This window comes from Dunckerocampus dactyliophorus, chromosome 19 (assembly GCF_027744805.1).
Source record: "Dunckerocampus dactyliophorus isolate RoL2022-P2 chromosome 19, RoL_Ddac_1.1, whole genome shotgun sequence".
Lineage (NCBI taxonomy): Eukaryota > Metazoa > Chordata > Actinopteri > Syngnathiformes > Syngnathidae > Dunckerocampus > Dunckerocampus dactyliophorus.
Genome location: NC_072837.1, coordinates 6,207,101 through 6,230,011, shown reverse-complemented (window position 1 = coordinate 6,230,011; position 22,911 = coordinate 6,207,101). Strand labels below are relative to the sequence as shown.

Sequence of the window (22,911 nt, the reverse complement as noted above, 5' to 3'; positions counted from 1 at the left end):
TCAGTATTTATGCAGTTCTTTTTTTTAATCTTCCCAATCAGTTGTGAGATTGGATATCCAGACCTTGGCAAAGAATTTTATTTCCTGGTCGTGAGGTGATTTGTCGGTCTTCCCGCTGGTGGCCATTGCCTCTGTGAAGATAATGGCTTTCAGTCTTGAGTTTTGCTGTGAACTGCTACAGTATCTGGATTAGATTAGTAATGAAAAACTCACCAAGATGTGCAATAAACTCCTGGGCCGAGTCCACACATTTCAGCAGCCTCTTGAGAAACTTGTAGGCAAAGCGTTTCTCCATGGATGAAGAGTCCTGCTCCATGTCCTTCAGACCTCTGATGTGAGCAAGTGGTAACCATTCAAATCCCCAAATTCATGCAGAGGCAAAAGACTGAGTTGTCCAGCTAAAATAACCACCAAAAGAAATTAGACCTTGTTATGGCATAGCCGCTTATCTGCAGGAACTTGAAGAGCTCCTGCGCCTTCTCTCTGTCTCTGTACTTCTCTTTAGCAGTCAGGGTATCATAGGGTACCAACAGCGGGTGGGTCCCTCCTCCTAAACGTTAGATTCGTAATCATCATTATTGAACAGTCTTTACATCAACTATTACAAGACTTTATGAAATAATTACACACCATATATGCTCATACCTTTGCCAATGAGTTCACTTTTCTTCTTCTTGGCCCAGATGTTGTGGTAATTTTCCGCAATCATCTCAACCATGCCCTGCAGACAACATAATAACAATCCGCTAACTCCACTTCATTCCAATCCAAGTTCTGACTTGCTTGGGGAGGAGAAGCGCAACACGTTGGTTTGCATTTATAAATCTCGAAACCCCAAGTATAAGGTAAACCGTCTGTGTCTGACTTTTTAGATCTACCCACCCCACTGTGATATTTATATTTTTATATATATATATATATATATATTTTTTTTTTTTTTTTATTTTGTAGAAAGCTTTTAAAATGCTGATACATACTTAACAACAAAGCTTTGTGTTATTAGTTTTTGCTTGTTGGTGTCAAGATTTCCGCCTTTTCTTATTACGGTACATAGCAAGACCTGAACAACCGCCCTTCATTGCAGGTTTCAAATATTTTATACAACAGGCACAATAATAATAACACGGGTTACTGTTGCGGCCATAGCAAAGCTAAAACTCAACTCTGAACCCCCGACATCACTTGCTGTCCTCCATCAATTCTGCTCCCTTACAAGGTAAACTCTGGTAAATGGCTCATTTTCTCTAATTCTATCCATTCTGTTGGGTAATAGAACTATAAAGGTGACTATACGGGTGTTATGATGGCTCTCATAATGTCAAAAAATGTATTTAGAAGGTCGTGAACAGGTTTTCTATGCAAAGAAGAAATCCTACTTCACGTGAATTCACTTATTGCAGTGTAGGACCAATTAACCACGATAAACAAGGAACTACTTTATACAGTTTTGTACTTACAATGGAACATTGTCCTGTTTAAAGCATCTTCTTGCTGGGAAATGTTGAGTGAATTGACTTGTGAGACAGCAAGTCTTTGGGTTCCGTGGGGAGTTTGATTGCAAAGCTGAAACTTAAAAGGAGTTGACAGAAGGGCACCACCAGGCGTGGAGCCTGCGCCTTAATTTGCTGCATAGCTGCAGTACTCTTGTTTCCCCTGCAGATAGCGCCATCAAACTACTTTCTATTTTATTATCACAAAAAAGCAGAGAAAAGAAATCTATTAATTTGTGACCAGATTCTTTAAAGTATCTGTTTACTACTACTGGGTAGCTTCATAACGTGAGAGTTCAAACATTCTGGATGGTGGAGACAATGTTTCAACAATTATGGGTTAAAAAAAACTAACCTGTAACTCTCTTGACAAGGTGACGTTGTGTAGGTCCGTCGGAGCAGGACTGAATCCGTTAACCTACAAAGTCAAACACAGAAAACATAAGTGTAAAAAAAAAAAAAACACACATTTTTAACAAACATCATATAATAATAATAGGGAATCGGAATTCCCTATTCAGACTTGACCTGAATCTCAGAGATCTTTCGCTGTTTTTCATTCTCCCGCAGTTGGAACATGGCTTCTCCGTCCTTGGTCCTCTCAATGTTCCAGCCCATAGCCAGCATGCTCTTCAACGACTCCCTCACCGGCCACCGGTATGTTTCTTTCTCCTACCACAAACAAGCCACCTTTTAGATGACTTGCATTCATGACTGACCGCTGCTGTACTGCATGTAAGAAGGTGTGTTCTTTGTTTGAATGTGCACGTACCTTCTCGCTAAGAGCTTTGTAAGGCTTGAGGAGCGGATGTTTTTTGCCGTGTTCGTCCATACTTTCTCCATGTTTCCAGCCTGCTGACACCTAGAGCAGCCAGTACGTCTTCACGGTCATGCATCTCTACTACTCATCACAAATGCTACACAAACCTTCTCCGATGACCACTTCTCATGGGAATGCTCTGCATATTTGTTGGCAATGTACTCAAGTTTTTCAGGTAGGGAGATACTGCAAAATAGGGAGTTTTATATTATTTGATTATGATGAAATTTGTATCTTGTAAACACTGTAAGCTGGATGTTCACTAAATGCTTTATTGGCCTATTGGTTTTAATAGTCATATAAATGACACTCTGTTTTATATTTGTGACGGACTTCCAAGCGCTTACTTGGCAGTGTTTATTGGTTTGGGGTCAAAGTTCCCCTGTGCGTCAATGGAAGCATGGTTCTCCAGTGTTGCTCCCAAACTGGCATCCACAAAGTCAGGAGGCAAGGCTCCAGCAATGGCGCAAAGGCATGAGTTGGCCATTTTGAACAGGTCAGCATCATACTTCTACAAGAAAAGAGGACACACAACTGTTGTACGAGGCATATACAGGTCAGAGCAGAGGGTAGCGTTGGGCTGTCACAGACTTTTAAATGATTAATTTGTTTCAGCAGCATCACACGTTGCTAGTTCACTGAACTTTCCTCACTTGCTCTGATTTTGCAGACCCAAAACCGACATTTGAGAGGTGAAAATTGTTAGAGGTGTCACAAGATCTTGTGTGATTAAAATGCGATAAGATTTCTTGTTGCGAAATGAGCATGAGCCCGGGACGATGATAAATGAATCACACAATAAATGAAAATGAGATGACAATTTTGCTGGCCTCAGTATATTGTCACGTGCATGCGTGTCTGTTTTCCTCGTCTCTCGCCTCCAAACATGCAGGAACAGTGTTGCCGACTTGGCGATTTTGTTTCTAGATCTGGCAACATTCCAACCCCCCCTTGAAGACATATTTTCTCAAAAGCGACTAGCGACAAATCTAGCAACTTTTTCTGCCGTCGTTGGGGAGTTTTCTAATATGGTGAAAGCATGTATATAGATCATGAACGCAGTGAGCCCTTTTGTCAATCATACAGTCTCTTTGTCTCAGTGGGTGGAGGCAAAGTAATGTTAAAATCTCATTCCATCTCATTGTCGTACACCCAATCCCATGTATCATCTCGTCTTGTGAACGGAGTGTCTCGTGACACCCCTACTAATCAATGAGCTTTCAAAATGATGCCTCGACGGTACCTTTTGAGAGAGGGAGTCAAAGATTCCCCAGAAGAGTTTCTTGGTCAGGAGGAGCTCCTCTTCTGAAGCTATGCCAAAGCTGCCCATCCCAGACGGAAGGCAGTAGTACTTCCAGTTTTGCTCATAGTGGTTGGTAAGTAGCTACAGGTTGAACATATAATAAAATGTAAAAAAAAACAAAAAAAAACACATATATTTAAAATAAATCACGTAAAACTGTATTATTAATTATATTGCTTCTATCAGACAAATGGTTTGAAAGAGGAGTGAGGGAGCCCATCTACGTCAAAGTTGAGAACAGAGGGGGGAGGTTTACGTGTAAATACTTTAAATAAATACTTTGTATCCTGCACCAACTCCTCAGACTAAGGCTGTCCTACCTAGTGAGACTAGTGTTGTCCCACCTAGTCACTGAGCATGAACTGATAAAGCCTGCTCGGATGACAGGTGAAACAACATCGAAGACAACCTGAACAGTCCAGTTGCAATGGATTCAATGCCCTGAGGATACAAAGACCTGGACGAATAAGAACATTCACAAACACTGCATCCATCATTTTTTAAAAGCTTTTTTGGTGACCTGTCCAAATATAGAGTAGTAGTTTACCAGTCCAAAGTGTAGACACACTTGCTCATGCTATTAATGAGAAATAAAATAATGCTTTTTACATCCACTATAAAATATTAACGCTACAAAGAAGACCCTCCCCCCTCCTTTTTCAGCAGCATTCAAGTGATATCAAAATAATTGATTTGAATTGGAATATCATGAAGAAATGTCTTCTTACCCGCAGAGGTATCTTACAGTATTCGGTGAGCATGGGGACATCAAACACCAAGCGTCTGAGCAGCTGTTGCATCATGGAAGGCCGCAGATGCCTATAAAGCAAATTCAAATATATGTGAATTTAAAATCTAGACAGCAGGATGAAAAGAACAGTCTCCAGGCTTGGTTGAATTATGGAACCCAAGGAGGGGAAGGGTTGATTTAAGTGCAATCAACGCTAATGTTGTCTACATCTACTTCTGGATTGAAATGCATATGAAAATTCAGATGATGCCAAGTGAGATACATATGGTGATCTATGGCCACTTCTACGATATGGCAGACTATCTGATATATTGCTGCTGTGCCAAAGTGTAAAGAAGTATGTGCAATGCGAGAAAAGAAGCATAATGAAGATGTGCACCAAACTTCCTCCTCCAGCTTACTTGCAGATAGCCAGCAGACACTCCTGAATCACATCTCTCTGGGCTTTGGTGAGGGAACGTCCTTTGGACAGCCGGTAGATGGTTTGAAGCGTGGCGTCGATCAGCTGTGCGTGGTGCTCCGTGCTCGCAAATAAGGCGGCGCAGCGGGTCAGCAGAGGCAGCAGAGCTGCACCGATGTACCTGTTCATGGCCAACGCCGTCTCAGAGGTGCTCAGAACCTCCTGTGGCACAGATGGTAATACACAGGAGATAAAGAGTCAAGACGAGTGAAGGTTCAGTGTTGGTGATGTCAATCATGCAAAATGTAAAGTCAAGGGCAGTGGAGTTTGAAAATCTCAATTTTCTCCTGATGAGACTGCGGAGCATCGTTAACGGGCAAGGAGACAAGCTGAATATGAATGAGGAAAAAAATCTAATTTAACCAAGACTTTATGCCTAATGAAAACTTGGGAAAGACATTTCTTTTCTTTTCTTTTTTGGAAAGACATTTCATTAGGTACACCGACACAATCAAAACAAATCATGCTCAATTTTTAATTGAACAAAATGTTGCTAAATAAGGTCATCAAATATTAAAAACACCTCCCAATATGAATCAGTGCAGTATTATGATATTGTAAAAGTAGAATATTTGGTACAGGTCTCACGTGCACATTTGGTGACGATGTGGAGATTCGCCTAACATTTTTCTTCTTACTCACCGTGTCTAAGGATGCAGCAGCTTGGAGGTCGGGCAGGAAGCCAACTTCTAACAGCTGGAGTAGGAAGCTCTGGTCCTCGATGCCGTACACTCTGTCCAGGAAGAGCACCATGGGGGCCTTGTGGTCCGGACAAAAACAGGCTGACATGTCGGGTTCTGTCACTGTACCCTCTGTAGATTAAGCACATATTGACTGTTTATTTCATAACACATTCATAACCACATATTTAGTGTAATTTTCTCTGCACGCCCCACACACCTTTATTAACTACAGGTTTTTTGAGCGGGATGCTGATGACGCCAACCAGGTCTGTGGTGGGAACCAGAGAGCGTAGAATTGCTCGTATACGAAGCGCCTCACCTTTACCAGCGTTGATGAGCTACCAAAGAAACAAAAGCCTTCAAATCCAAAATCCAGTGTGTGTGACTATTATGGTTGTTTTTATGAGCCTTTTCCTGCTCCGACTTTCATTATAAAGCCTCACATGCATCTCAGGTGCACATCGACCCAGCAGGTCAATGAGGGCAGAGTAGAAGGACATGATGGCGTTGCCCATGTGGATTACTTCCTCCTCTTCATCACAAGATCTGAAGTACACACAGAAAATAATCATTACTAGTTGGAAACCATGGAAACAAACGGAGCAATGCATAATATCATTTGAATTGATGTATTTTCTAATACAGTCAAACTGCGGTTTAGCCCAAATTTAGCCTGTTTTTTCGTACACTGTCTGGGTTTTCATACAATATTGCGCTTAACAAACTAGTCTGTTTGTATCATTCCACAGAATCGAGTGCCCAAACAAAGCAACCTATGTGTTGGTGACTGGCTATCCGTGCGATTGCTAAATAACCCGCCATGGGGCCAAAGAAAGAGTTGCGTGTTTTGATTTAATAAAGAAGGTGAGAAACACTGTTGAATTCAAGAAATAACTCATCGCAAAGTATGAAGATGGCGTTCCCATCCCTCCTCCCCGTCTTCGCCAGCAACTGTTTTCAATAAAAGGTATTTATCAATTTCAGTAGTCATTTATTTAAATTTTGCATTGTTTTCTGTGTGTAAAACCATAATTATTCTCTAAAAAAATTAATTTTTGTTCATATTTTTGGGTGCCTGGAATTAGATTTTCTTCCCAAGGGAAAAATTGCCTCGGTTTTTGTACATTTTAGTTTGTCAAACTTTTGGAGCGAAGTAACAAAACCTGAGGTACAACCGTTTTCTGCCAATACCATTAAGCTAAATAGTGCAGTTCTACGCTACTGCACACTACAACCACAATAAACTTTGAATGTAGGACTGGAGTATCAATGCCACCTTCAAAAGACGGTGTCCAATGTAAACCTGCAGCGGAAGCGAAGCGGCATATCTTGCATCAATAACTCAATGTTTTAGGGAAAAAATATTTGCATATTCATATATTCTTGAGGAAGGATGAGAATGGACTATAAAAAAAATGTCAGATGAATTATTGGCCAGGACAAAGCATTGTCATTGTGAATAAAGTAAGCCCAGAGTGTGTTGAACTCCTGTTAAATCAAATAAATAGTACAGTTAGAAAAGTGATGCTTAATGTTTGCATCTATCAGAAGTAAACATCTTATCTGTAATGTCAAAATGTTCTGCTTTTGCATCATACAGAAGTGTAATAAGTATAATGTTGCTTCACAAACACACTAGATTTAACTGAATGCAAAACCAGCCCAGCTGAGCCATCAACTGGCATAATCATCTGAACACACATTAGATTGCTACAAAGAGAGAAGTTACTGAAAAAGAAACCGATTCCAACCCAGTCGTGATGGCAGCGAAGGGTTTGGGCAGGTCCAGAGCAGGATCCTCAGAGATCTTGATGGCCTCCTTCATGGCCGCCAGCAGACCCTGCCCACCCTCTCCCCTCAGGGCGGGGCCGAAACACTCCGGACGTCGGATGAGCAGCTTCACCACCACATTGGCGTTCTCCTCCACACTCTCACCTGCAAAGACAGCATTGAGGAAAAGTGTGATGATAACCACAGAACTGGAAATGGAGCTTATTGAGACATCAAAAAGTAGACATCTATGTCCTGGCTGCTCAGTACAACATGGCTAAGATAGCAATAAATAATCAAAGTGCAGAGTGAGTACACCATTTATTTTAACATCTTTGTAGTTGACCGCGGAATGTATTGCTATTTCCTATAGGAAAAATAGATTCTACAAATCGTAGGTCAATCAGCGTCCTTGAACGGTTTATGTTCGACCTTAGAGGTTCCAGTGTAAATGTTTCCAATTGCAGCATTTTTTTGGTCTTTCAAGATAGCCTAGAAACACCTTAGAATGGGCCAAAGTTATGCAAACTTGAATTGGTAACTTGAATTGGTAAAAGTCGTAACGCAAGTGTACATCAGAAACATGCATAACTTCTTGTGCAGATATATAGCATGTGACACCAGCAGTACATCTGCTTAGAAGTATTGCTGTGTGGTTCCTGTAAATATTAACTTTGGCATCTGCTTACCGTTGCAGAAGACCGCAAACCTCAAGAAGGACAGGTAGCGCTCTCCCTCTATGGGGTTCCAGCCCAGGTCTGGGTAACCTTTAGCCACCAGCATGGCACAACTCTGAAGACCACATCCTGCTAGGTATGTCACCACCTGCACACGCACGCACACGCACACAGTTTCACTCCAAGGTACTGTAATGGTGTACTCTGTCTTTGTGACTTTCGCTGACTGTTAGTTTGATGGATTTGCTGAGTAAGCTTCATCTTGTAGTACAAAGTCATACTTCATTTTTCTCTGGGAAAGCATGGGTGGTACAAGGCCTCTGTTTGCTTACTCACGATTCATCTCCTTCGTGATCAGCCTGCTGCGATGCTTCATTGTAATATGACAGTAGTACATCACCATTATGTAGAAATTGCATATTTGTGTCATGTCAAAAATCATTTTTTTGTGTAGCCCATCCATCATCTCCTTCTCTTATGCCCTCCATCCTTCATCTCATTCTCTTATCTCCTCTCTTTTTCATCTCATCTTTTTCACAATCACAATGAAGAAACTGAAAACTGCATTAACAACTGACAGCATCAACAAATCTAAATACATGCAAAGGCACGTTTTTTTCTTTGTATTGGCATTTATTGCATTGGCCTAATAGTGAGTGTAGTTTTTTTCCTTACTGTTCAGATGTTGAATTTTTAGTGCAGCGGAAACCAACCTTTTCTAGATCCGGCTCCTCCAAGGCCAGAGCGAGGCCGTTGTTATCCATCACTGATGATGCGGCAACATCCAGCGGAGTGGAGCCCCGCATTGCTTCAGAGGCTACAACACACAAAACATCCTTTCACTCCTTTTTTATGCAGAGCAAAAGCTGAGAACACAGGTTTAAAAACTAACTTATCAATCAACCTTTCAATCTAACAACTTGCATGTTTTCTATTCATTCATTCATTCATTCGGATTGATCCATTCATCACTACATACCCAGACCAACACTGCTATTCTCTAGCAGGTAGCTCAGGTGGTCAAACATGGCTTTTTGGTTCTGGCGACTTATTCGACAGAAATAGCACAAAAAACGACAACAGCTCGCAACCATCTTGGGGAAGGCAATTTCCTGTGGATAAACAGCAAATATATAGCATTAGTTTCAACGTTAAGATTTCAATCGGGACCAAAGTACAGATACTGGAACTGGACTAGAGCCTACCCCAGCTTAGTAAAGAGGGGTGCACCCTGGAGTGGACCAGACAAACACCAATGGACAATTTCAAGTCTCCAATGAATGTAACATGCATGTTTTTGGGATGTGGGAGAAAACCGGAGTACCTATATAATATTTAAGAAATGGCAAAACTAGCACATTTGTGTTAGTTAGATACAAACCAACCTGTGACTTGTCTCCGCCGAGCACGTTGACCATGACCTGCATTACTGTCTCATGCATGCCCAACACTCTCATGAGGTTTGGATGTTGGTAGAAAACCTTATTGTTCATAATGTCCCTAAAGACACAAAACAGATTATTTGTGAAGGTCAGTGTATGTTGTACAACAGGGCAAATCAATTGTTCCGCAGATCACATTTTCACAACGCTAAGGACCGGACTTCTTGTTTCACTATTATATTCTTATAAGGTCAAAACAAGGCTCTGTCATATCTTAAACCTTTTACTTCACCAAATCATATCATATTATATACAGTACTGTATATCAAAGCACTATGTTATATATCAAAGAGATTTTCTGCTGTTCCGAATACCAGTTCAAGATCCTCTTTATGACAGGACCACTCTGCCGTTTTAAAGGACCTGCTACAAAAACACAAGCCAGAATGGGCTGGTTCTGCTGTTTTTTAAGGACCTACTTGAAAAATGCTAGTCAAAGGTCTTGTATATGACAGGACCACTGTGTTTAAGGACCTACTGCAACAACACTCAACAAAAATCTTCTGTTTTTTGAGAACCTACTGCAAAAATGAGAGTCAAGGACTGTCTACATGACAGGGAGCTCTGCTGCGTTTAAAGTGATAGTTCAGATTTTTTGACATGAAGTTGTATGACATCCTCATCAGCATTGTAGTCCAATAACAGCGACTTACCCCCCACTCGGTCTCCTAAGTCCTTAAAACATATATAATTGTACAAAAATATAGTTGGCTACTTTGCGGATTTAACTTATTGCAGGCTATTTTGGGAACCTATCCCCCGCGATAAACGAGGGAACACTGTACAGTACATAGTTTTCCTGTTTTATAGTAAGAGATGCATCATTTTGACTTCTAACTTGCATGCTGAAAAAGTGTGTGCGCCCCGAAATACATGTACAATGTACATAAATACACATATATGTACTAAATATACATATTCTATGTTTACTGTAGGAGACTGTAGACTTGGTCATTTTAAAAGTAGCTTGTAGGCTGAAACAGTGATCTGCTGTTTTTAAGAATCTGCTGCAAAAATGTTAGTCCCTCCCAAGTTTCACTCAATATTCTGCAAAGAATCTTGAAACAAACCATCCTACCCCAGCCCATCAATCATGAGCTTCTCCTCTTCCTTGCCCATGCGCACTGACAGCAGAGACCTGATCTGACCCAGTGAGGCCAGCAGGTTGATAGCATCCTGCACGGATGCAGCACTGATGGTGTAAGACTTCTTCATTGCCCGGAGCAGTTCCCCAATACCATCATACTGCCTCCTGAGCAGGCTGAACATCACTCGGACCAGCTCGGGATCCTGGATGTGGGCCTCCTGGGCCCAGCTGCTTATAGTCTGGGAGATGAGTTCCTTCAGGTTAGCTGTGGAGGTAAAGGAGAACTGTACTGAATATTTTATTTTTAATGCGCTTTGCGACTTGCTTTTTATCCCAAGGTCAAGGAAATGGCTTTTATTTTACTTTTTTTCCATGCAATGTCAATGTTATTGCAATACATTACAATTTCTTTTTAAAGTGTTGGTCCTGGCAAGGAACCACATTTCTAAATCCAAGATATTCAGTTCACAGGAGACAAAGAGATAAGTAAATTATATGAATGATGAATTTGCAGTGATTCATTTTGTGCTTTGATTGATGCGGTATTAATAGACGAGCAATTTGATTAACACAAGCACTCTTCAATATAAGATTTTTAAAAATATGTAAGTAACTAAAATATGTCATTGGAGACATTCCGAATGACACCTTTGTCCCACTTTTGACACTGTTCAATCATTCAGTGCAGAGTGGGAGTCTGGCATTAAAATTTATAGCCAAGTGTCGTACAAAGGACGTCCATTAGTCTTCTTTTCTATGAAGCAGAACGTTGAAATTGCTCTCGGCACAGGGACTCAAACTGAAGCTGTCAAAGTAGCAGCATCCTTCTTTCCTTGATGCCATCCATCATTATTTTAAACTCACTTAATCCAAAAGGTCTCTATCTGCCTGCCATTTGAGCACAAAATTAAAGAGTGACTCACTGGGGGCAGCCTGCTCTTTCTCTGTGGGTTCCTCCTCTGTCTTCTGGGGCGGACCCTTGATCTTGTACAGCAAGGCCAGGAGACGACCTTTAATCGAAGTGTCCTGCTCTTCCTCGTCCTCCTCCACAGGGATTCCTGCAAAGGAGAGACTACATTTACATACGTACCGTATGTGGCGCATCGACACTGAGGTTACAGTAAGTGTAACCCTGTTGGAAATGAATCATTTTCCTATCTTCAATCAGTGGGGACGCCAAAGCTGTCTGTGTCGATGGACCCACCACAGTGCAGTTGCAGTTCTTCATGGAAGCCATTGAGTTCTTCCTGGAGCTCCTCAGGACAGGGGCAGTCATCACCTGCAGTGAAGTTCAACAGGATGTTGATCTGCAGGAAACCGAGAAACGGAGTTATGGAAAAGAAAAGTATAACAACACATGCTGTGAACAAGAAAGCTACTACTATATTTTTCTCTACTGAGGATTACCATGCAAACAGCATTGGTGGCATTTAACAAACATCTGAAGAAACTGCAATGCCGACAGCATACACTTGCTGCTGACTGAACTTGTTTTTCAGGAATCAGTGTCAGCTCGGGCTAATTGACAATGTGTTGGAACGTCACAGAAAGTGCAAGTTGTTTTAGAAACAACAGAACTTGTAGACTACTATGTGGTAAGAATAATGATTTTGTTTTCTTCCCAATGAGGGAGATGCTTGTTAAACGGTGTTGCAAGTCACTGAGTACAAATCAGTGAGGCGAATAAACACTTAAAGTGTCATTCAGATCATATAGTAGAAGCCACTTTGAATGAAAATGAACAAGGTGATTGGCGCATGAAGTAAATATTGTCACTATCCAACTGCATAGTGGATAGTGGACTTAATAATTTTAAAATCTTGTCAAGGCTTGAACCATAATTGTACATAGACACTGAAGGGGTATTTTATATATAGCCACCATTACATAGGAGAATATTTGCACTTGAGGGTTATTCACTATTTATGAGCTACTTATTTAACTGCATTGGCTTTTTCGGTTCCCTTATTGTTGCCTTTAACGACCGTTTGGGTGGATAAATGTGGGGCAACAGCTGTAATCTTGCAGTTAGCTCTCACATTTGTTCACTATTGGTCTCTAGAAAGGCAAAAGCAAATCATACTGTGGCCACAATTTTGCAAATAAACAGTCATGTGAAAGAATTAGGGTTGTGTAAGCTACTTCTGAATGGCAACACAGAAAAGGTTGAAGATTTTGCTAAATACAGACCCTTGTAATGGCCGTGCTATTCTTTTGGTGCTAAACGCACCACATGTTGGTGCTGTTATTAAACCCCACAGGTGGGACGGCACCTGTATGAATGCAAAACATGTAATGCCAGGACCAGTGTGTGAAGTTTAACACTTCTCTTCCTCCATCCTGTTGTGTTGAAAGTAATGGTCACCGTCTGAAAAGTATTTTATACATCACACCAGACAGGCGAGGACATCACAAACCAATAATGCGTCTGGACAGTTCCTCTGTGTTCCTATAATTAGTAATTCTGGTCTGCACTGGGCCGACTGGCCGAGTGGTTAGCATGTTGGCCACACTTTCAGGAAATCTGAAAGATCTGAGCTTGAATCTCCGTTGCGCATCTCTGTGTGGAGTGTTCTCCCCGTGCGTGCGTGGGTTTTCTCCGGCTTCCTCCCACATTCCAAAAAAAACATGCGTGGCAGGTTACCGTAATTGGCGACTCTAAATTGTCCATAGGTATCAATGTGAGTGTGAATGGTTGTTTGTCTATATGTGCCCTGTGATTGGCTGATGACCAGTCCAGGGTGTACCCCGCCTCTCGCCCAAAGTCAGCTGGGATAGGCTGCAGTCTACCAGCATTGTGAGGATAAGCGGTATAGAAAATGAATGGATGGTCTACACTGTGAATTTATAACATTTGGGGGGCAGTTAGTTTTCTAATGCAGGAGTCCAGGCTTTCAGTCAACTGACTGAATTCAATTTAGCCTTACAAGTCCAATATATTCTTTGGGAATACAAATAAAGTTTAGGGAGTCTAGTGAAGTTCCTTGATTTCAATGTGTCCACTATCTCCATTTATGTTGATGTAAATTAGCTGCCTATACTTTTGTGTTGTACCTGCTCCTGAGGCGGTGAGCGGAACTCTTTAGTCTTCTTGGCTGTCACAGCGGCGGACATATTGAGCGCCTGCATGAGCTCGTTGTAGCGGAACTTCTGGTTGTATTGCAGCTTGGAGACAAAGTTGTCGGAGAAGGACACGATGGTCTCGATGCGGTGTTTCAGCTCACAGTCGCAGAAGTAATGCAGCAGCTCGCACATCTGACAAAAGAAAGGCATTTAAGAATTTGAATAGCTAAACAATTCTAAACTCGTTCATATGACTGACTCCTTGGAAATCATGTGTTCCAATCCAGTGTTCAACACAATAAGTTAAGGCAACAATGGCTGACGGAGGAGTAGAAAATTGACATCTCTGGTGAGTAAAAGTATTTTACTTAAAAGGATTTAATATTTTTGCCATATTATTAGATAAATATTAGATGATGGTGTCGTGTAGATGTTTAGAGTTGTCTGAACCTTTAATCAACAAGCCATTGTATTTACGCTTGTCACATTTGGTGGAGTGCCCACTTTACAAGCTGCGGTGTACTGCCGATCACCGGTGGAAATTAGCCACTAACTAGAAGGTAGTAGCAGTAATGTAGGTCAGGCGTATTTATAACTATGTATCCCAAAATAGGGGGACTTATATTATCATCAATAGTGTGTCACACGACGGTCAAGGTCATCTTACTTACTCTACTTACTACTCTTACTCTAAACTCCTGCATGGCACATTGCTCACAACTCTCTCTTCACAGGTGACCCTTGTTCGACACCCCGCTATGGCACATATTTACTACCATTATTGTTTTGGTTTTTGATACTGGCTTCCACGGTGTCTGGCGAAAAAAATTCTGGCTGGCCCATTGAAGGATCAGGTGCCAAATGCACCACCCGCCTGTTAGTTAAGCAAACTTTTGATAATAAATTTGTATTTATGCATATTGCATATGTACCGTATATGTCTCGAATATAATTTTAATTTTTTTTAAAATGCATCTGGTGTTCCTGAGTACCTCTACATGGAACCCGTGTACCACCAGTGATACTCGTAGCAGAGTTTGAGAAGGACTAGACCTTTTAGATCACTATGGACAGCGTCTTGATGGAATACAAACTAACTATCTATAGACTAATGTGCGTGAATGTAGGTTTACATTGCCTCACCTGCCGTTTGACAGACTCGGGCAAAGACTTCTCCAGAAGACCCCTGACCACCGGCTTGCTCTCCTTCGTCTCATCTTCTCCTGCCTCCACAGACTTCTCCTCATTCTTGCTCAAATCTTCTTTATCTCCAGCGACGGCCACCTCATTCCCCTGCGCCTCCTCGGCCTCCCCAAACACGTTGGGATCAATCAGGAGAAGAATCAGTCTCACCTCCTCGCTGTTTAGCACCCCCATGATCAACAGTGTTCCTATTAGCTTGAGGATGGGGACAAACTGGTACTCCACGCTTCCTCCTACTGGGTCTCTTATATGGATACCACCACCCTGCACGGCCTCAGCAATCATGCTGATGGCCTTCTCCTTTAGGATGCCCAGGGGTATCTGGGGACTGTGAAGATACTGCTGACGCTTGGTGCCGATGATACAGGCAGGAGAGAAGTTAACCCGAGGCTTCAGGGAGGTGCTCAGACCTACGCCAGGCAGCGAGTGCTTCTTGGACTCATCGGGAAAGAGCCTGATGGAGCGCGTCTCGTCTGTCACGGGAATGATGAACTCATTGTTCATCATTAGGCGAGCCTCCTTTGCCGTTTCCAGATGAATGCTGAAAGCGAAAGTCACAATCACTGTGCAGCCATTCAATGCGTGGCAGTGCTGCACAATAAGCTTGTCGACTAACAAACCTGATTAGGACATTGTAGAAGCCTTCCCTCAGCATGCCAGAGAGGTACTGATTGTCGATGGTGTAGAGAAGCTGAGATTGGTCCAAGTGGCTGCAGAGGGCGTGGGCCACGCGAGTGTTGCCAAGGGCACAGAGGGCACAGTACAGCTTGAGAGTGTGGTAGTGGAACTTCCTTAAGTCTTCATGCTCCGACAACTCGAGGATGTCCAAACATCTGAAAGAAGCAGAACAGAGAGGAGGAAAGAAATCAGGTGGACAAGTATGATTAGTTAGAGTGTGATTCAAATGTTCTGTTACTATTAAAGAGACTGGTGTTAGGCATGTAGATTTTCAGGCGTGTGGTATCTTTAAGCTTGATTTAAATTTTCAGTTAATTTGGAGCTGTTAATACATAAGAATGTATATACTCCTGTCCTGTCATTTATCTTTCTGTTCATAAAACACTGAAAAATGGGTATATTTCACACATAGTAGCAAATGGTGATTCATCATAATTAATTTGAAAACTGATCAATTTGATTACAATTTTTAATCATTTGACAGCCTTAATAATTACTCAGTCTGACTTTTTTCACAAAAAACTGCAGCCATTTTCTGCTTCCGCACAGAGAAACAATCCCTGAAAATTTGAAGCATGATAGAAATGGACAAGAATGGCAAACTTTTTCCTGCGTTGTGTTTTCCGCACCTGTTTTCTTCTGGTATATGCACTGCCATCATCTGCAGTGGCTCCAGGCACTGCACCACCCAGCCGTGTCTCTCGCTGACCCGCGCCGTCTCCACACTGAGGAAGGTGTTGGGCACGCGGCTCCACAGCACTGACACGATTGTCTGAATGTCCAGCCGTGGCGGGCACTGAGGCACTGGGTTCCTATGCTCACTCTTAAATATGGCAGAGGAGAGTGGCATGGCATCCTGGGAGCAGAGGCACAAGGGAATACAATACACAGGTTGTGTTTTTGTTATTGTAATATCTCACTTTAATAAGCACTTTTTCATGCAAGATGTCAATATACAGTATATGGTCTTAGTATTTTGCTTTTTCTTTGATGTCCCTACAGAAGGGTGCCATTGATGGCAAAGAGGAGGAACTATACACATCTCTGTTTTGGCTGTTCAGTACAACATAACCAAAACGACTGAGTTGAATGATAAAAGACAAACAACGGAATGTTCACCATAATGTCAGCGGCCTACGTCCCAAGCACATGCACCTACATGTTTGCCATGGCATCATCGAAGTTATGGTTGAGTCAATAATTTGTTTTTACACATGTATAACAGTTAAAAATCATTTAAAAGCATGGTGAATGACGTCTTCTTATCAATGGTTAACTTAATTTTACATATGTATGAACGTGTTCAAATGTTATTTAAAACATTCAATAAATGTTGTGATGGTGACAGTTTTAATCTGGAACAAATTAAACCATTTACATTATTTTCTATGGTGTCTTTTGAAAAATGGCTGGGATTGAAGGAGTTATTAAACTACTGCATGTCGGATACAAACCTTTAGCTTGACAAATTCAAACTGAAAGAGGTTTGCACTGGTGGGCCGTACAAACACAGCAGGGAACAGCTTGGTATTTGGCTCCACCTGGAAAGAAGCAAAAATGCCTTTAGTGAAGTCAACTGCAACAGATCAGCTACTCAACTCTTATGGCCTGGTATGTAACAGCATGCCTTACATCTGATTTCCATAATGGTAAATGGTCTTTCACTTTTCCGTGCTTTTCCACCTCCCAGGCACTCAAAGCGCTTTGACACTGCTAGCACATTTACCTACTGATGACGCAGCATTAGGAGCAACTGGGGCTTCAGCATCTTGCCCAAGGACACTTTGACACAATCACCCGAACCTGCAACGTTCAGGTTGGGAGATGACCACTCTACCACCTAAGCCATGCCGCCCCCAATGGGATTTCCATTTCAACATAAAACCTCCCACAAAAGTGAGTATAATCCTTACGTTCAGTAACAATTGTACTATATCTTCAAGGGACAATGCTATAGAAATGAAACTTGGCTATAACTACAGAGATAGAAGTAAAACCTCAGCCAGTCAGTTGTTAGAGGTAGTTATGTTGGAAAATTTCCATTTTCTGAACAGAGGGGTTTCAGAATGTCACAGTACATGTAGGAATTCATGTTTCCCTGAAGATACTGTCGGCAATATAACATTCCCAATGCATCAAGACAATGTCTGCAGTTTCTTGGCAGGTTAAAAAGCTGAATGAGGTTAAGGAGAGCGTTATTGAGCAGACTTGTTCTGCTGAAAGCACAATGGGATTCAGCTGCAGAACGGTTCTGCAGGAGTAATTTATTGCAGGGCAAATGTGTTTATTTTAATGCAAGATAAAGTGTGTGAATGTGTTTGTTGAATACAAATAGGTCTACGAACCATCAAGCTTTACACAGCATCACTAAAATATTTTGAATAAAAGAGGGAGGTGGAGCTGAGAACTGTCAGTGCCATTTTTGTACAGCTGTACCGTATTTTATCAATAATACAGCACAGTGTGTATGCCACGAGGCACCCAGCTCACAAGATGAGATGATACACAAGATTGGGTCCACGGGAACGAGACAAGATTTTAACATTAATATTCATTTTAAGAAAAGTACAAATAAAAAATATTTAATGCAGGTGCATTTTTAAATGATTATTGTCCTACAAAATCCACGCTAAACAATATTGTCAACATTTGTTGAGACCAAATAAACCACAAATATTATGATAATACCTGTATATAATAATAATAATAGTAATATATCATAATAATGCAATATTTCATTTAATAGGTCATCTTTCGCTCTGTAAAGTTGTTGAATTGACATTTGTAACATGTATTTTCTCACAGATAATTCGTACTGTCTGTCAAACGTTTGGAGCATTTCTCGAAATGCTGGCTTTTTAACTGTATTAAAGAGCAACATTTATATTGCGATGTAGCAGAAACCTTCCGTGAACGCACACCACTCCAAACTCACCATGTACTGTACAGATAAGTACCATGAATAAACAAGCCTATCTGCATCTTCCGCACATGTGCTCCAGTCCAGTTTACCTGATATGTGGTGGACAACTCCTTGCCATTGGCGGTAAAGGTGACAAGGCCAGTGGCCAAGTCAATCAGGCAGCCGATCTCCACGTCAGAGCTGGGGCGGCTGGATGAAGAAGAGCTGACTGCGTCCGCTCCACACACCAGATAGCAGTTACTTCTCTGGACACTAACGTCAATAATAAGAGAGGGAGGCATGAGAGAACGCGGAAGGAGCTTCAAAATTTGCCACATGGGAACTCAATCAGTGAAAGTTTATGATCTTGGATTACACACAGCTCTTTTTAATTCAGATCTAGAATGTTCTGGATCCAATGGACCATAATGTTGCAATTAGGAAACAATATCATTGACCACTGGAGTAGGTTATCCAGGGTTGCCATGGCAATGTCATAACTATTATGAACCATCCAAATTATTTCAAAGCTGTTATGTCAGGGTGAAACTACTGTACATCCAGCGATTGCTTTCATAGTAATAATAACGAATGATTAGGTCAATAATAGATAAGTGTCTTTATAACAATGGGAATATAATTACCTATACTTTTAATGGTCCTCTGAAACACTTTCCTAATTCTTGCAATAAATTCCTTCACATTCCCATTGATTAACAGCACTATCCCACAATTGTAATAAAAAGTTCTTCGTGCTGTGGGTGTCCAAACCTTTTCTACCGAGGGCCACATGCTGAAAAATGAAAGGACACAAGGGCCACTTGAATATTCTGTAAACCAGGGGTCACCAACACAGTGCCCGCGGGCACCAGGTAGCCCCCCACGACCACATGAGGCGCCTGCAGGCCTGCTTTTCATTCAGGTTTTCAGTTAATAATGTGAGAACACTAGAAAGAAATGTATTCTGAAACATAAAATGTGAGTTGTGGACACCAGCATTTTGTGAATGTTTTGTTAAAACAAGCATATTTGATTTGTTTGGGTTGAAATAAGGTATGAAAATCATTTCTACAAAAATGAGTAGCTCATGGCCATTTTCATTTTCTAAAAGTAGCTCTCGCAAGAAAAAACGGTGACCCCTGCTGTAAAGCAACATGTAGATACGGTAACAACAAACCTGCACATCAGCTTTGCGAAATAGGTGAAAAAGTCTATTCTTAGCATGACCTTCGTCCTTTCCTCCCCCCCCCCCCCCCCCCATTGTTGTTTTTGCCCCAACCTAATTGTCCGAAAATTATAACTTTATTTTGTTTTGTTTGTTAATAGTTTGACTTTATTCTGGTAAAATAATATTTTTTCAGTTTTTGCTGTTTTTTTGTTTTTGCTTTTTTTAAGTTTTCTTGTTAAATTCTATTTTTAGAATGTGCCAAGGGTCAATAAAAACCAGCTGCGAGCCATAAGTGGCTTCTGGGCCACACTGTGGACACCCCTGCCTTAGTGTATAGATTAAAACTCAATATGTTATATGCTAAATACTTGCCTTTCATGGACTCGCCCCCTCTCATCTCCAAGTGTGACCGTGACTGTTCTGGTCTTGTTGAGGTTGAAGTTCTTGCAATAATAATGATAGTCTGGCGAGACCCAGCCCACCCACACGGACGCAGGGTCCTGCCCGGCAAACACTCGGACAGAGTGGTAGTACTGTTGAGAACACATAGTACAGATTAAATTTACAGAACACAGAGCAAGTCTTTGTATTACTACTTTTTATAGCTAATATAGATTTGATTTACAGTTGTGATGCTTCCATAATCCACAGCTCCATCTTCTTTTGGAGGATGGCTGCAGAGAGTAAACTAATTAAGCGGGTCGACTGAGCAAAGCAGCACAAATGAAGAGTAAGTGATCACATCTATCAATCTGGCATTGTCACAAGAAAAGTGATTGCTTCAACTGCAGTAGCAGTACAGGAAAAAAACTGTCTGACCTGAGTTTAAATGATTCCTCAAGCAACATGTCCGCAGAGTATAACTCCACGGGCATGCTCAGTCGACAGTAGATCATGTCAGTGTTGCTGTTCTGGGTGCCGAATGTCTTGTGGGTGACTTTGAGGCATGGAGGGCTGTCCACTGTCCCGTCGATCCTTGTCACCTGAGGATAGTTCGAATTAGGAAATCAAACCCTAATACAGAGATACCGTGCAAGGTTCAAAAAGCCAAGATTGGATGAGAATGATGTGGAAGAACACAGACCTAAAGCCCATTAACACATTAGGTGAGCCAACAGGGTTATCTCAGGTCCGTCACACAAAAGAATGGAGAAAAATTGCCATAGATACACACTAAATTAAAAATGGCAGGTGCAAATTGACAACTCCATAAAAAGCCAACAGGCAGCACATATATGTGCATATACTGTATAATATTACCTCAATGTTCCTGTGATCCTGGGGTACATTGACAAATGTAGGCAAGCGTTTGCTGAACCACATGGCGATCTCTCGTTTCATGTTGACAGCAAAGGGCTCGAAGCCTTCCTGAAGACCACACATGGTGTAGTACTTGAACGTGCCAGCATCTTTCCCAAGGTTCATTCGTCCAATCTGAGACATGCCCACGCTACACACAGGGATAAAACCTGGCGGGAAAGTAGGGTTGGTTTACCAGTTAGTATTACACACAAATATAAATTATATATAAGTATGTAGCCCTTACCGTCTTCTGTCTCAAAGTCAGTGAAGCAAAGCTCAGATCCTTTGTTGGTTATCAAGAGCTCACCATTCAATGTAAAAATGATCGATTTGTCCTCTAAGTTGATCATGCATCCCACTACGTCTCCTTTTTTCCAAGGATGTCCAAAGTAGCGGCTTCCTGCGTGTATGCGTCGACCCTTGAGAAAAAAATATTTTGTTTTGTAGCAAGTAGCATGTAATGGGAGTTGGAATTAATTTGCTCTTTAACTCATTCAATCCCAGCCATTTTTCAAAAGACAATCCTTTAATTACCGTCCATTTTAGGCGATTTTGACTGACCTTTCAAGGCACACAGAATATTGTGCTGTATGGCTATATAAACATAGAACCTACCAAACCTACCACGCTCTCTCACTTCCTCCTTCCTCTCATGTGTGGTTTTACCGTTCACATGATCACTGCCGAGCTTTTCCCAAATGCATTTCTGCCACCTTGTGTCCATTTTTATGGCTTAAACTTGCTCTGAAGTGAAATGCTTTAGTGAGGAGTTGCCTCATCACCTCTTTTTACCTCGACCGCAAAAGAATGTAAAAGACGCATAAATACGTTGTTGGGATTGGGCGGGTTTATGAAAACGTATAAATACGTCTTTGGTATTGAATGAGTTAAAGATGATCTAAACTTCATTAATGGACCATAAAGTCATTGGGATGACAGTTGTGCTTATGTCAAAGTTCACGGTTGTGGCTGAATATGTGGTTTACCCTGTATCCATCGAAGATGAAGGCCTGGTCGTCTGTTCCCAGCTCCACATCAGGTCTGCAGCCAGGCCTCGCCCAGCCAACCCTCATATCGCCTCCACTCAGAGCCTCAAACTCAAAGTACCACTTTCCTGTTTTCACTGCATATGTTTGCTCCACACGGAAGAATCTGAGAGTCTCAATGCTCTGATCATCCGCCACATGGACAACTGGGAGAAATCATTCAAAAAATAAAAAAAAACCCTCCACTTTTTAGATTGCATTTTCAGACTCACTGTATGCCAATATTGATAATGAAATGAATACTAGTTTACTATTATGATACCTACATACACATTTGAGACAACATCCTCAAGCTGATCAAAGAAGAAATGTAAAATTTTGAAAATAAATGTTCCATTTGCCACAACCAAGAGAACACACATTTGCCACATTTGTTTTTTTTTTTTTTAAATCTTTCTCTGGCTGTGGCGTCTCGCTTTCAGTCTGCTGGGGTTACAGCACCCTTTATTGCTTTGACATGCATGTTGCAAAATGTTATTATTGCAGTTTTAAGCCCTCGTTATGTGGATAAAGCTTCACAAAAGGGACTTGCAATGAACTAGCAGGATCAGGAAGATTACGTCTCTTACCCTCTTGGTCTGGAGGGTCAATGTCATATCCATAGCCAACCATTGTCCTGATGGCCTCTCTCAGACTGTCCCTATTGGACTTCTTAGTGCGCTCATCCAGTAAAGCATATGGCACAAGGCGAGGATTACGTCTGCTCTTTAAATCCTGGCACAAACAAAAAAGGAAAAAAATTGGAAGTGTCATACAGAAGAACATATGTTCTTAACTATTCTTGTCTGTTGGGTGGGGAGACTACCTGCTGGATTCCATAGGTCCATCCTTGTTTAATTCTGTCTTTGGCCCACACATTGTGTGCATTCTCTGCCAGTTTATCAACTAGAACCTCCTGACCTGCAGTCAGTTTTACATCAGAAAGGTCCAAAGGTGCAGGCTTATATCCATTGGACATCATGTAGCTGCAGACAAAACATCCTTATTAAAATACAGAATTTTAGAAATAAAGTAATTCCCTAAACTAGACATAATAGACACTACATCATGTTTTAGTTTTACACTA

At 41.4% G+C, this 22,911-nt stretch overlaps 2 protein-coding genes across 8 annotated transcripts in view; one reads left to right on the top strand and one right to left on the bottom strand.

Annotated features, from left to right (window-relative positions):
* The window catches only part of aven (apoptosis, caspase activation inhibitor), a 74,075-nt gene extending 56,995 nt beyond the window's left edge, over positions 1–17,080 (top strand). Inside the window, exons 8-12 of one of the 5 annotated variants that reach the window (XR_008566936.1) lie at positions 2,061–2,147; positions 2,342–6,474; positions 7,975–8,090; positions 13,834–13,895; positions 14,704–17,079. The gene's annotated coding sequence lies outside the window, so the exon portion shown is untranslated. The other 4 variants (XR_008566933.1, XR_008566932.1, XR_008566935.1 and 1 more) reach the window with 4 other exon arrangements.
* Positions 1–22,911, bottom strand: part of ryr3 (ryanodine receptor 3) — a 91,439-nt gene that overhangs the window by 27,689 nt on the left and 40,839 nt on the right. For all 3 annotated transcript variants that reach the window (XM_054761638.1, XM_054761636.1, XM_054761637.1), the window contains 37 exons: positions 22,651–22,810; positions 22,415–22,559; positions 21,786–21,991; positions 21,044–21,218; positions 20,758–20,966; positions 20,317–20,480; positions 20,123–20,171; positions 19,870–20,030; positions 18,440–18,602; positions 16,882–16,968; positions 16,057–16,283; positions 15,370–15,582; positions 14,690–15,290; positions 13,538–13,738; positions 11,688–11,790; positions 11,407–11,541; positions 10,475–10,748; positions 9,340–9,454; positions 8,934–9,066; positions 8,668–8,771; positions 7,967–8,102; positions 7,259–7,442; positions 5,951–6,053; positions 5,725–5,845; positions 5,467–5,636; positions 4,766–4,986; positions 4,342–4,432; positions 3,554–3,694; positions 2,658–2,821; positions 2,418–2,496; positions 2,263–2,352; positions 2,019–2,162; positions 1,846–1,908; positions 646–721; positions 427–550; positions 214–329; positions 64–131 (listed from right to left, as the gene is read on the bottom strand). In XM_054761638.1, the coding sequence (XP_054617613.1) occupies positions 64–131; positions 214–329; positions 427–550; positions 646–721; positions 1,846–1,908; positions 2,019–2,162; positions 2,263–2,352; positions 2,418–2,496; positions 2,658–2,821; positions 3,554–3,694; positions 4,342–4,432; positions 4,766–4,986; positions 5,467–5,636; positions 5,725–5,845; positions 5,951–6,053; positions 7,259–7,442; positions 7,967–8,102; positions 8,668–8,771; positions 8,934–9,066; positions 9,340–9,454; positions 10,475–10,748; positions 11,407–11,541; positions 11,688–11,790; positions 13,538–13,738; positions 14,690–15,290; positions 15,370–15,582; positions 16,057–16,283; positions 16,882–16,968; positions 18,440–18,602; positions 19,870–20,030; positions 20,123–20,171; positions 20,317–20,480; positions 20,758–20,966; positions 21,044–21,218; positions 21,786–21,991; positions 22,415–22,559; positions 22,651–22,810 (5,716 nt within the window). The remainder of the gene's footprint in view (positions 1–63; positions 132–213; positions 330–426; positions 551–645; positions 722–1,845; positions 1,909–2,018; positions 2,163–2,262; positions 2,353–2,417; positions 2,497–2,657; positions 2,822–3,553; positions 3,695–4,341; positions 4,433–4,765; positions 4,987–5,466; positions 5,637–5,724; positions 5,846–5,950; positions 6,054–7,258; positions 7,443–7,966; positions 8,103–8,667; positions 8,772–8,933; positions 9,067–9,339; positions 9,455–10,474; positions 10,749–11,406; positions 11,542–11,687; positions 11,791–13,537; positions 13,739–14,689; positions 15,291–15,369; positions 15,583–16,056; positions 16,284–16,881; positions 16,969–18,439; positions 18,603–19,869; positions 20,031–20,122; positions 20,172–20,316; positions 20,481–20,757; positions 20,967–21,043; positions 21,219–21,785; positions 21,992–22,414; positions 22,560–22,650; positions 22,811–22,911) is intronic.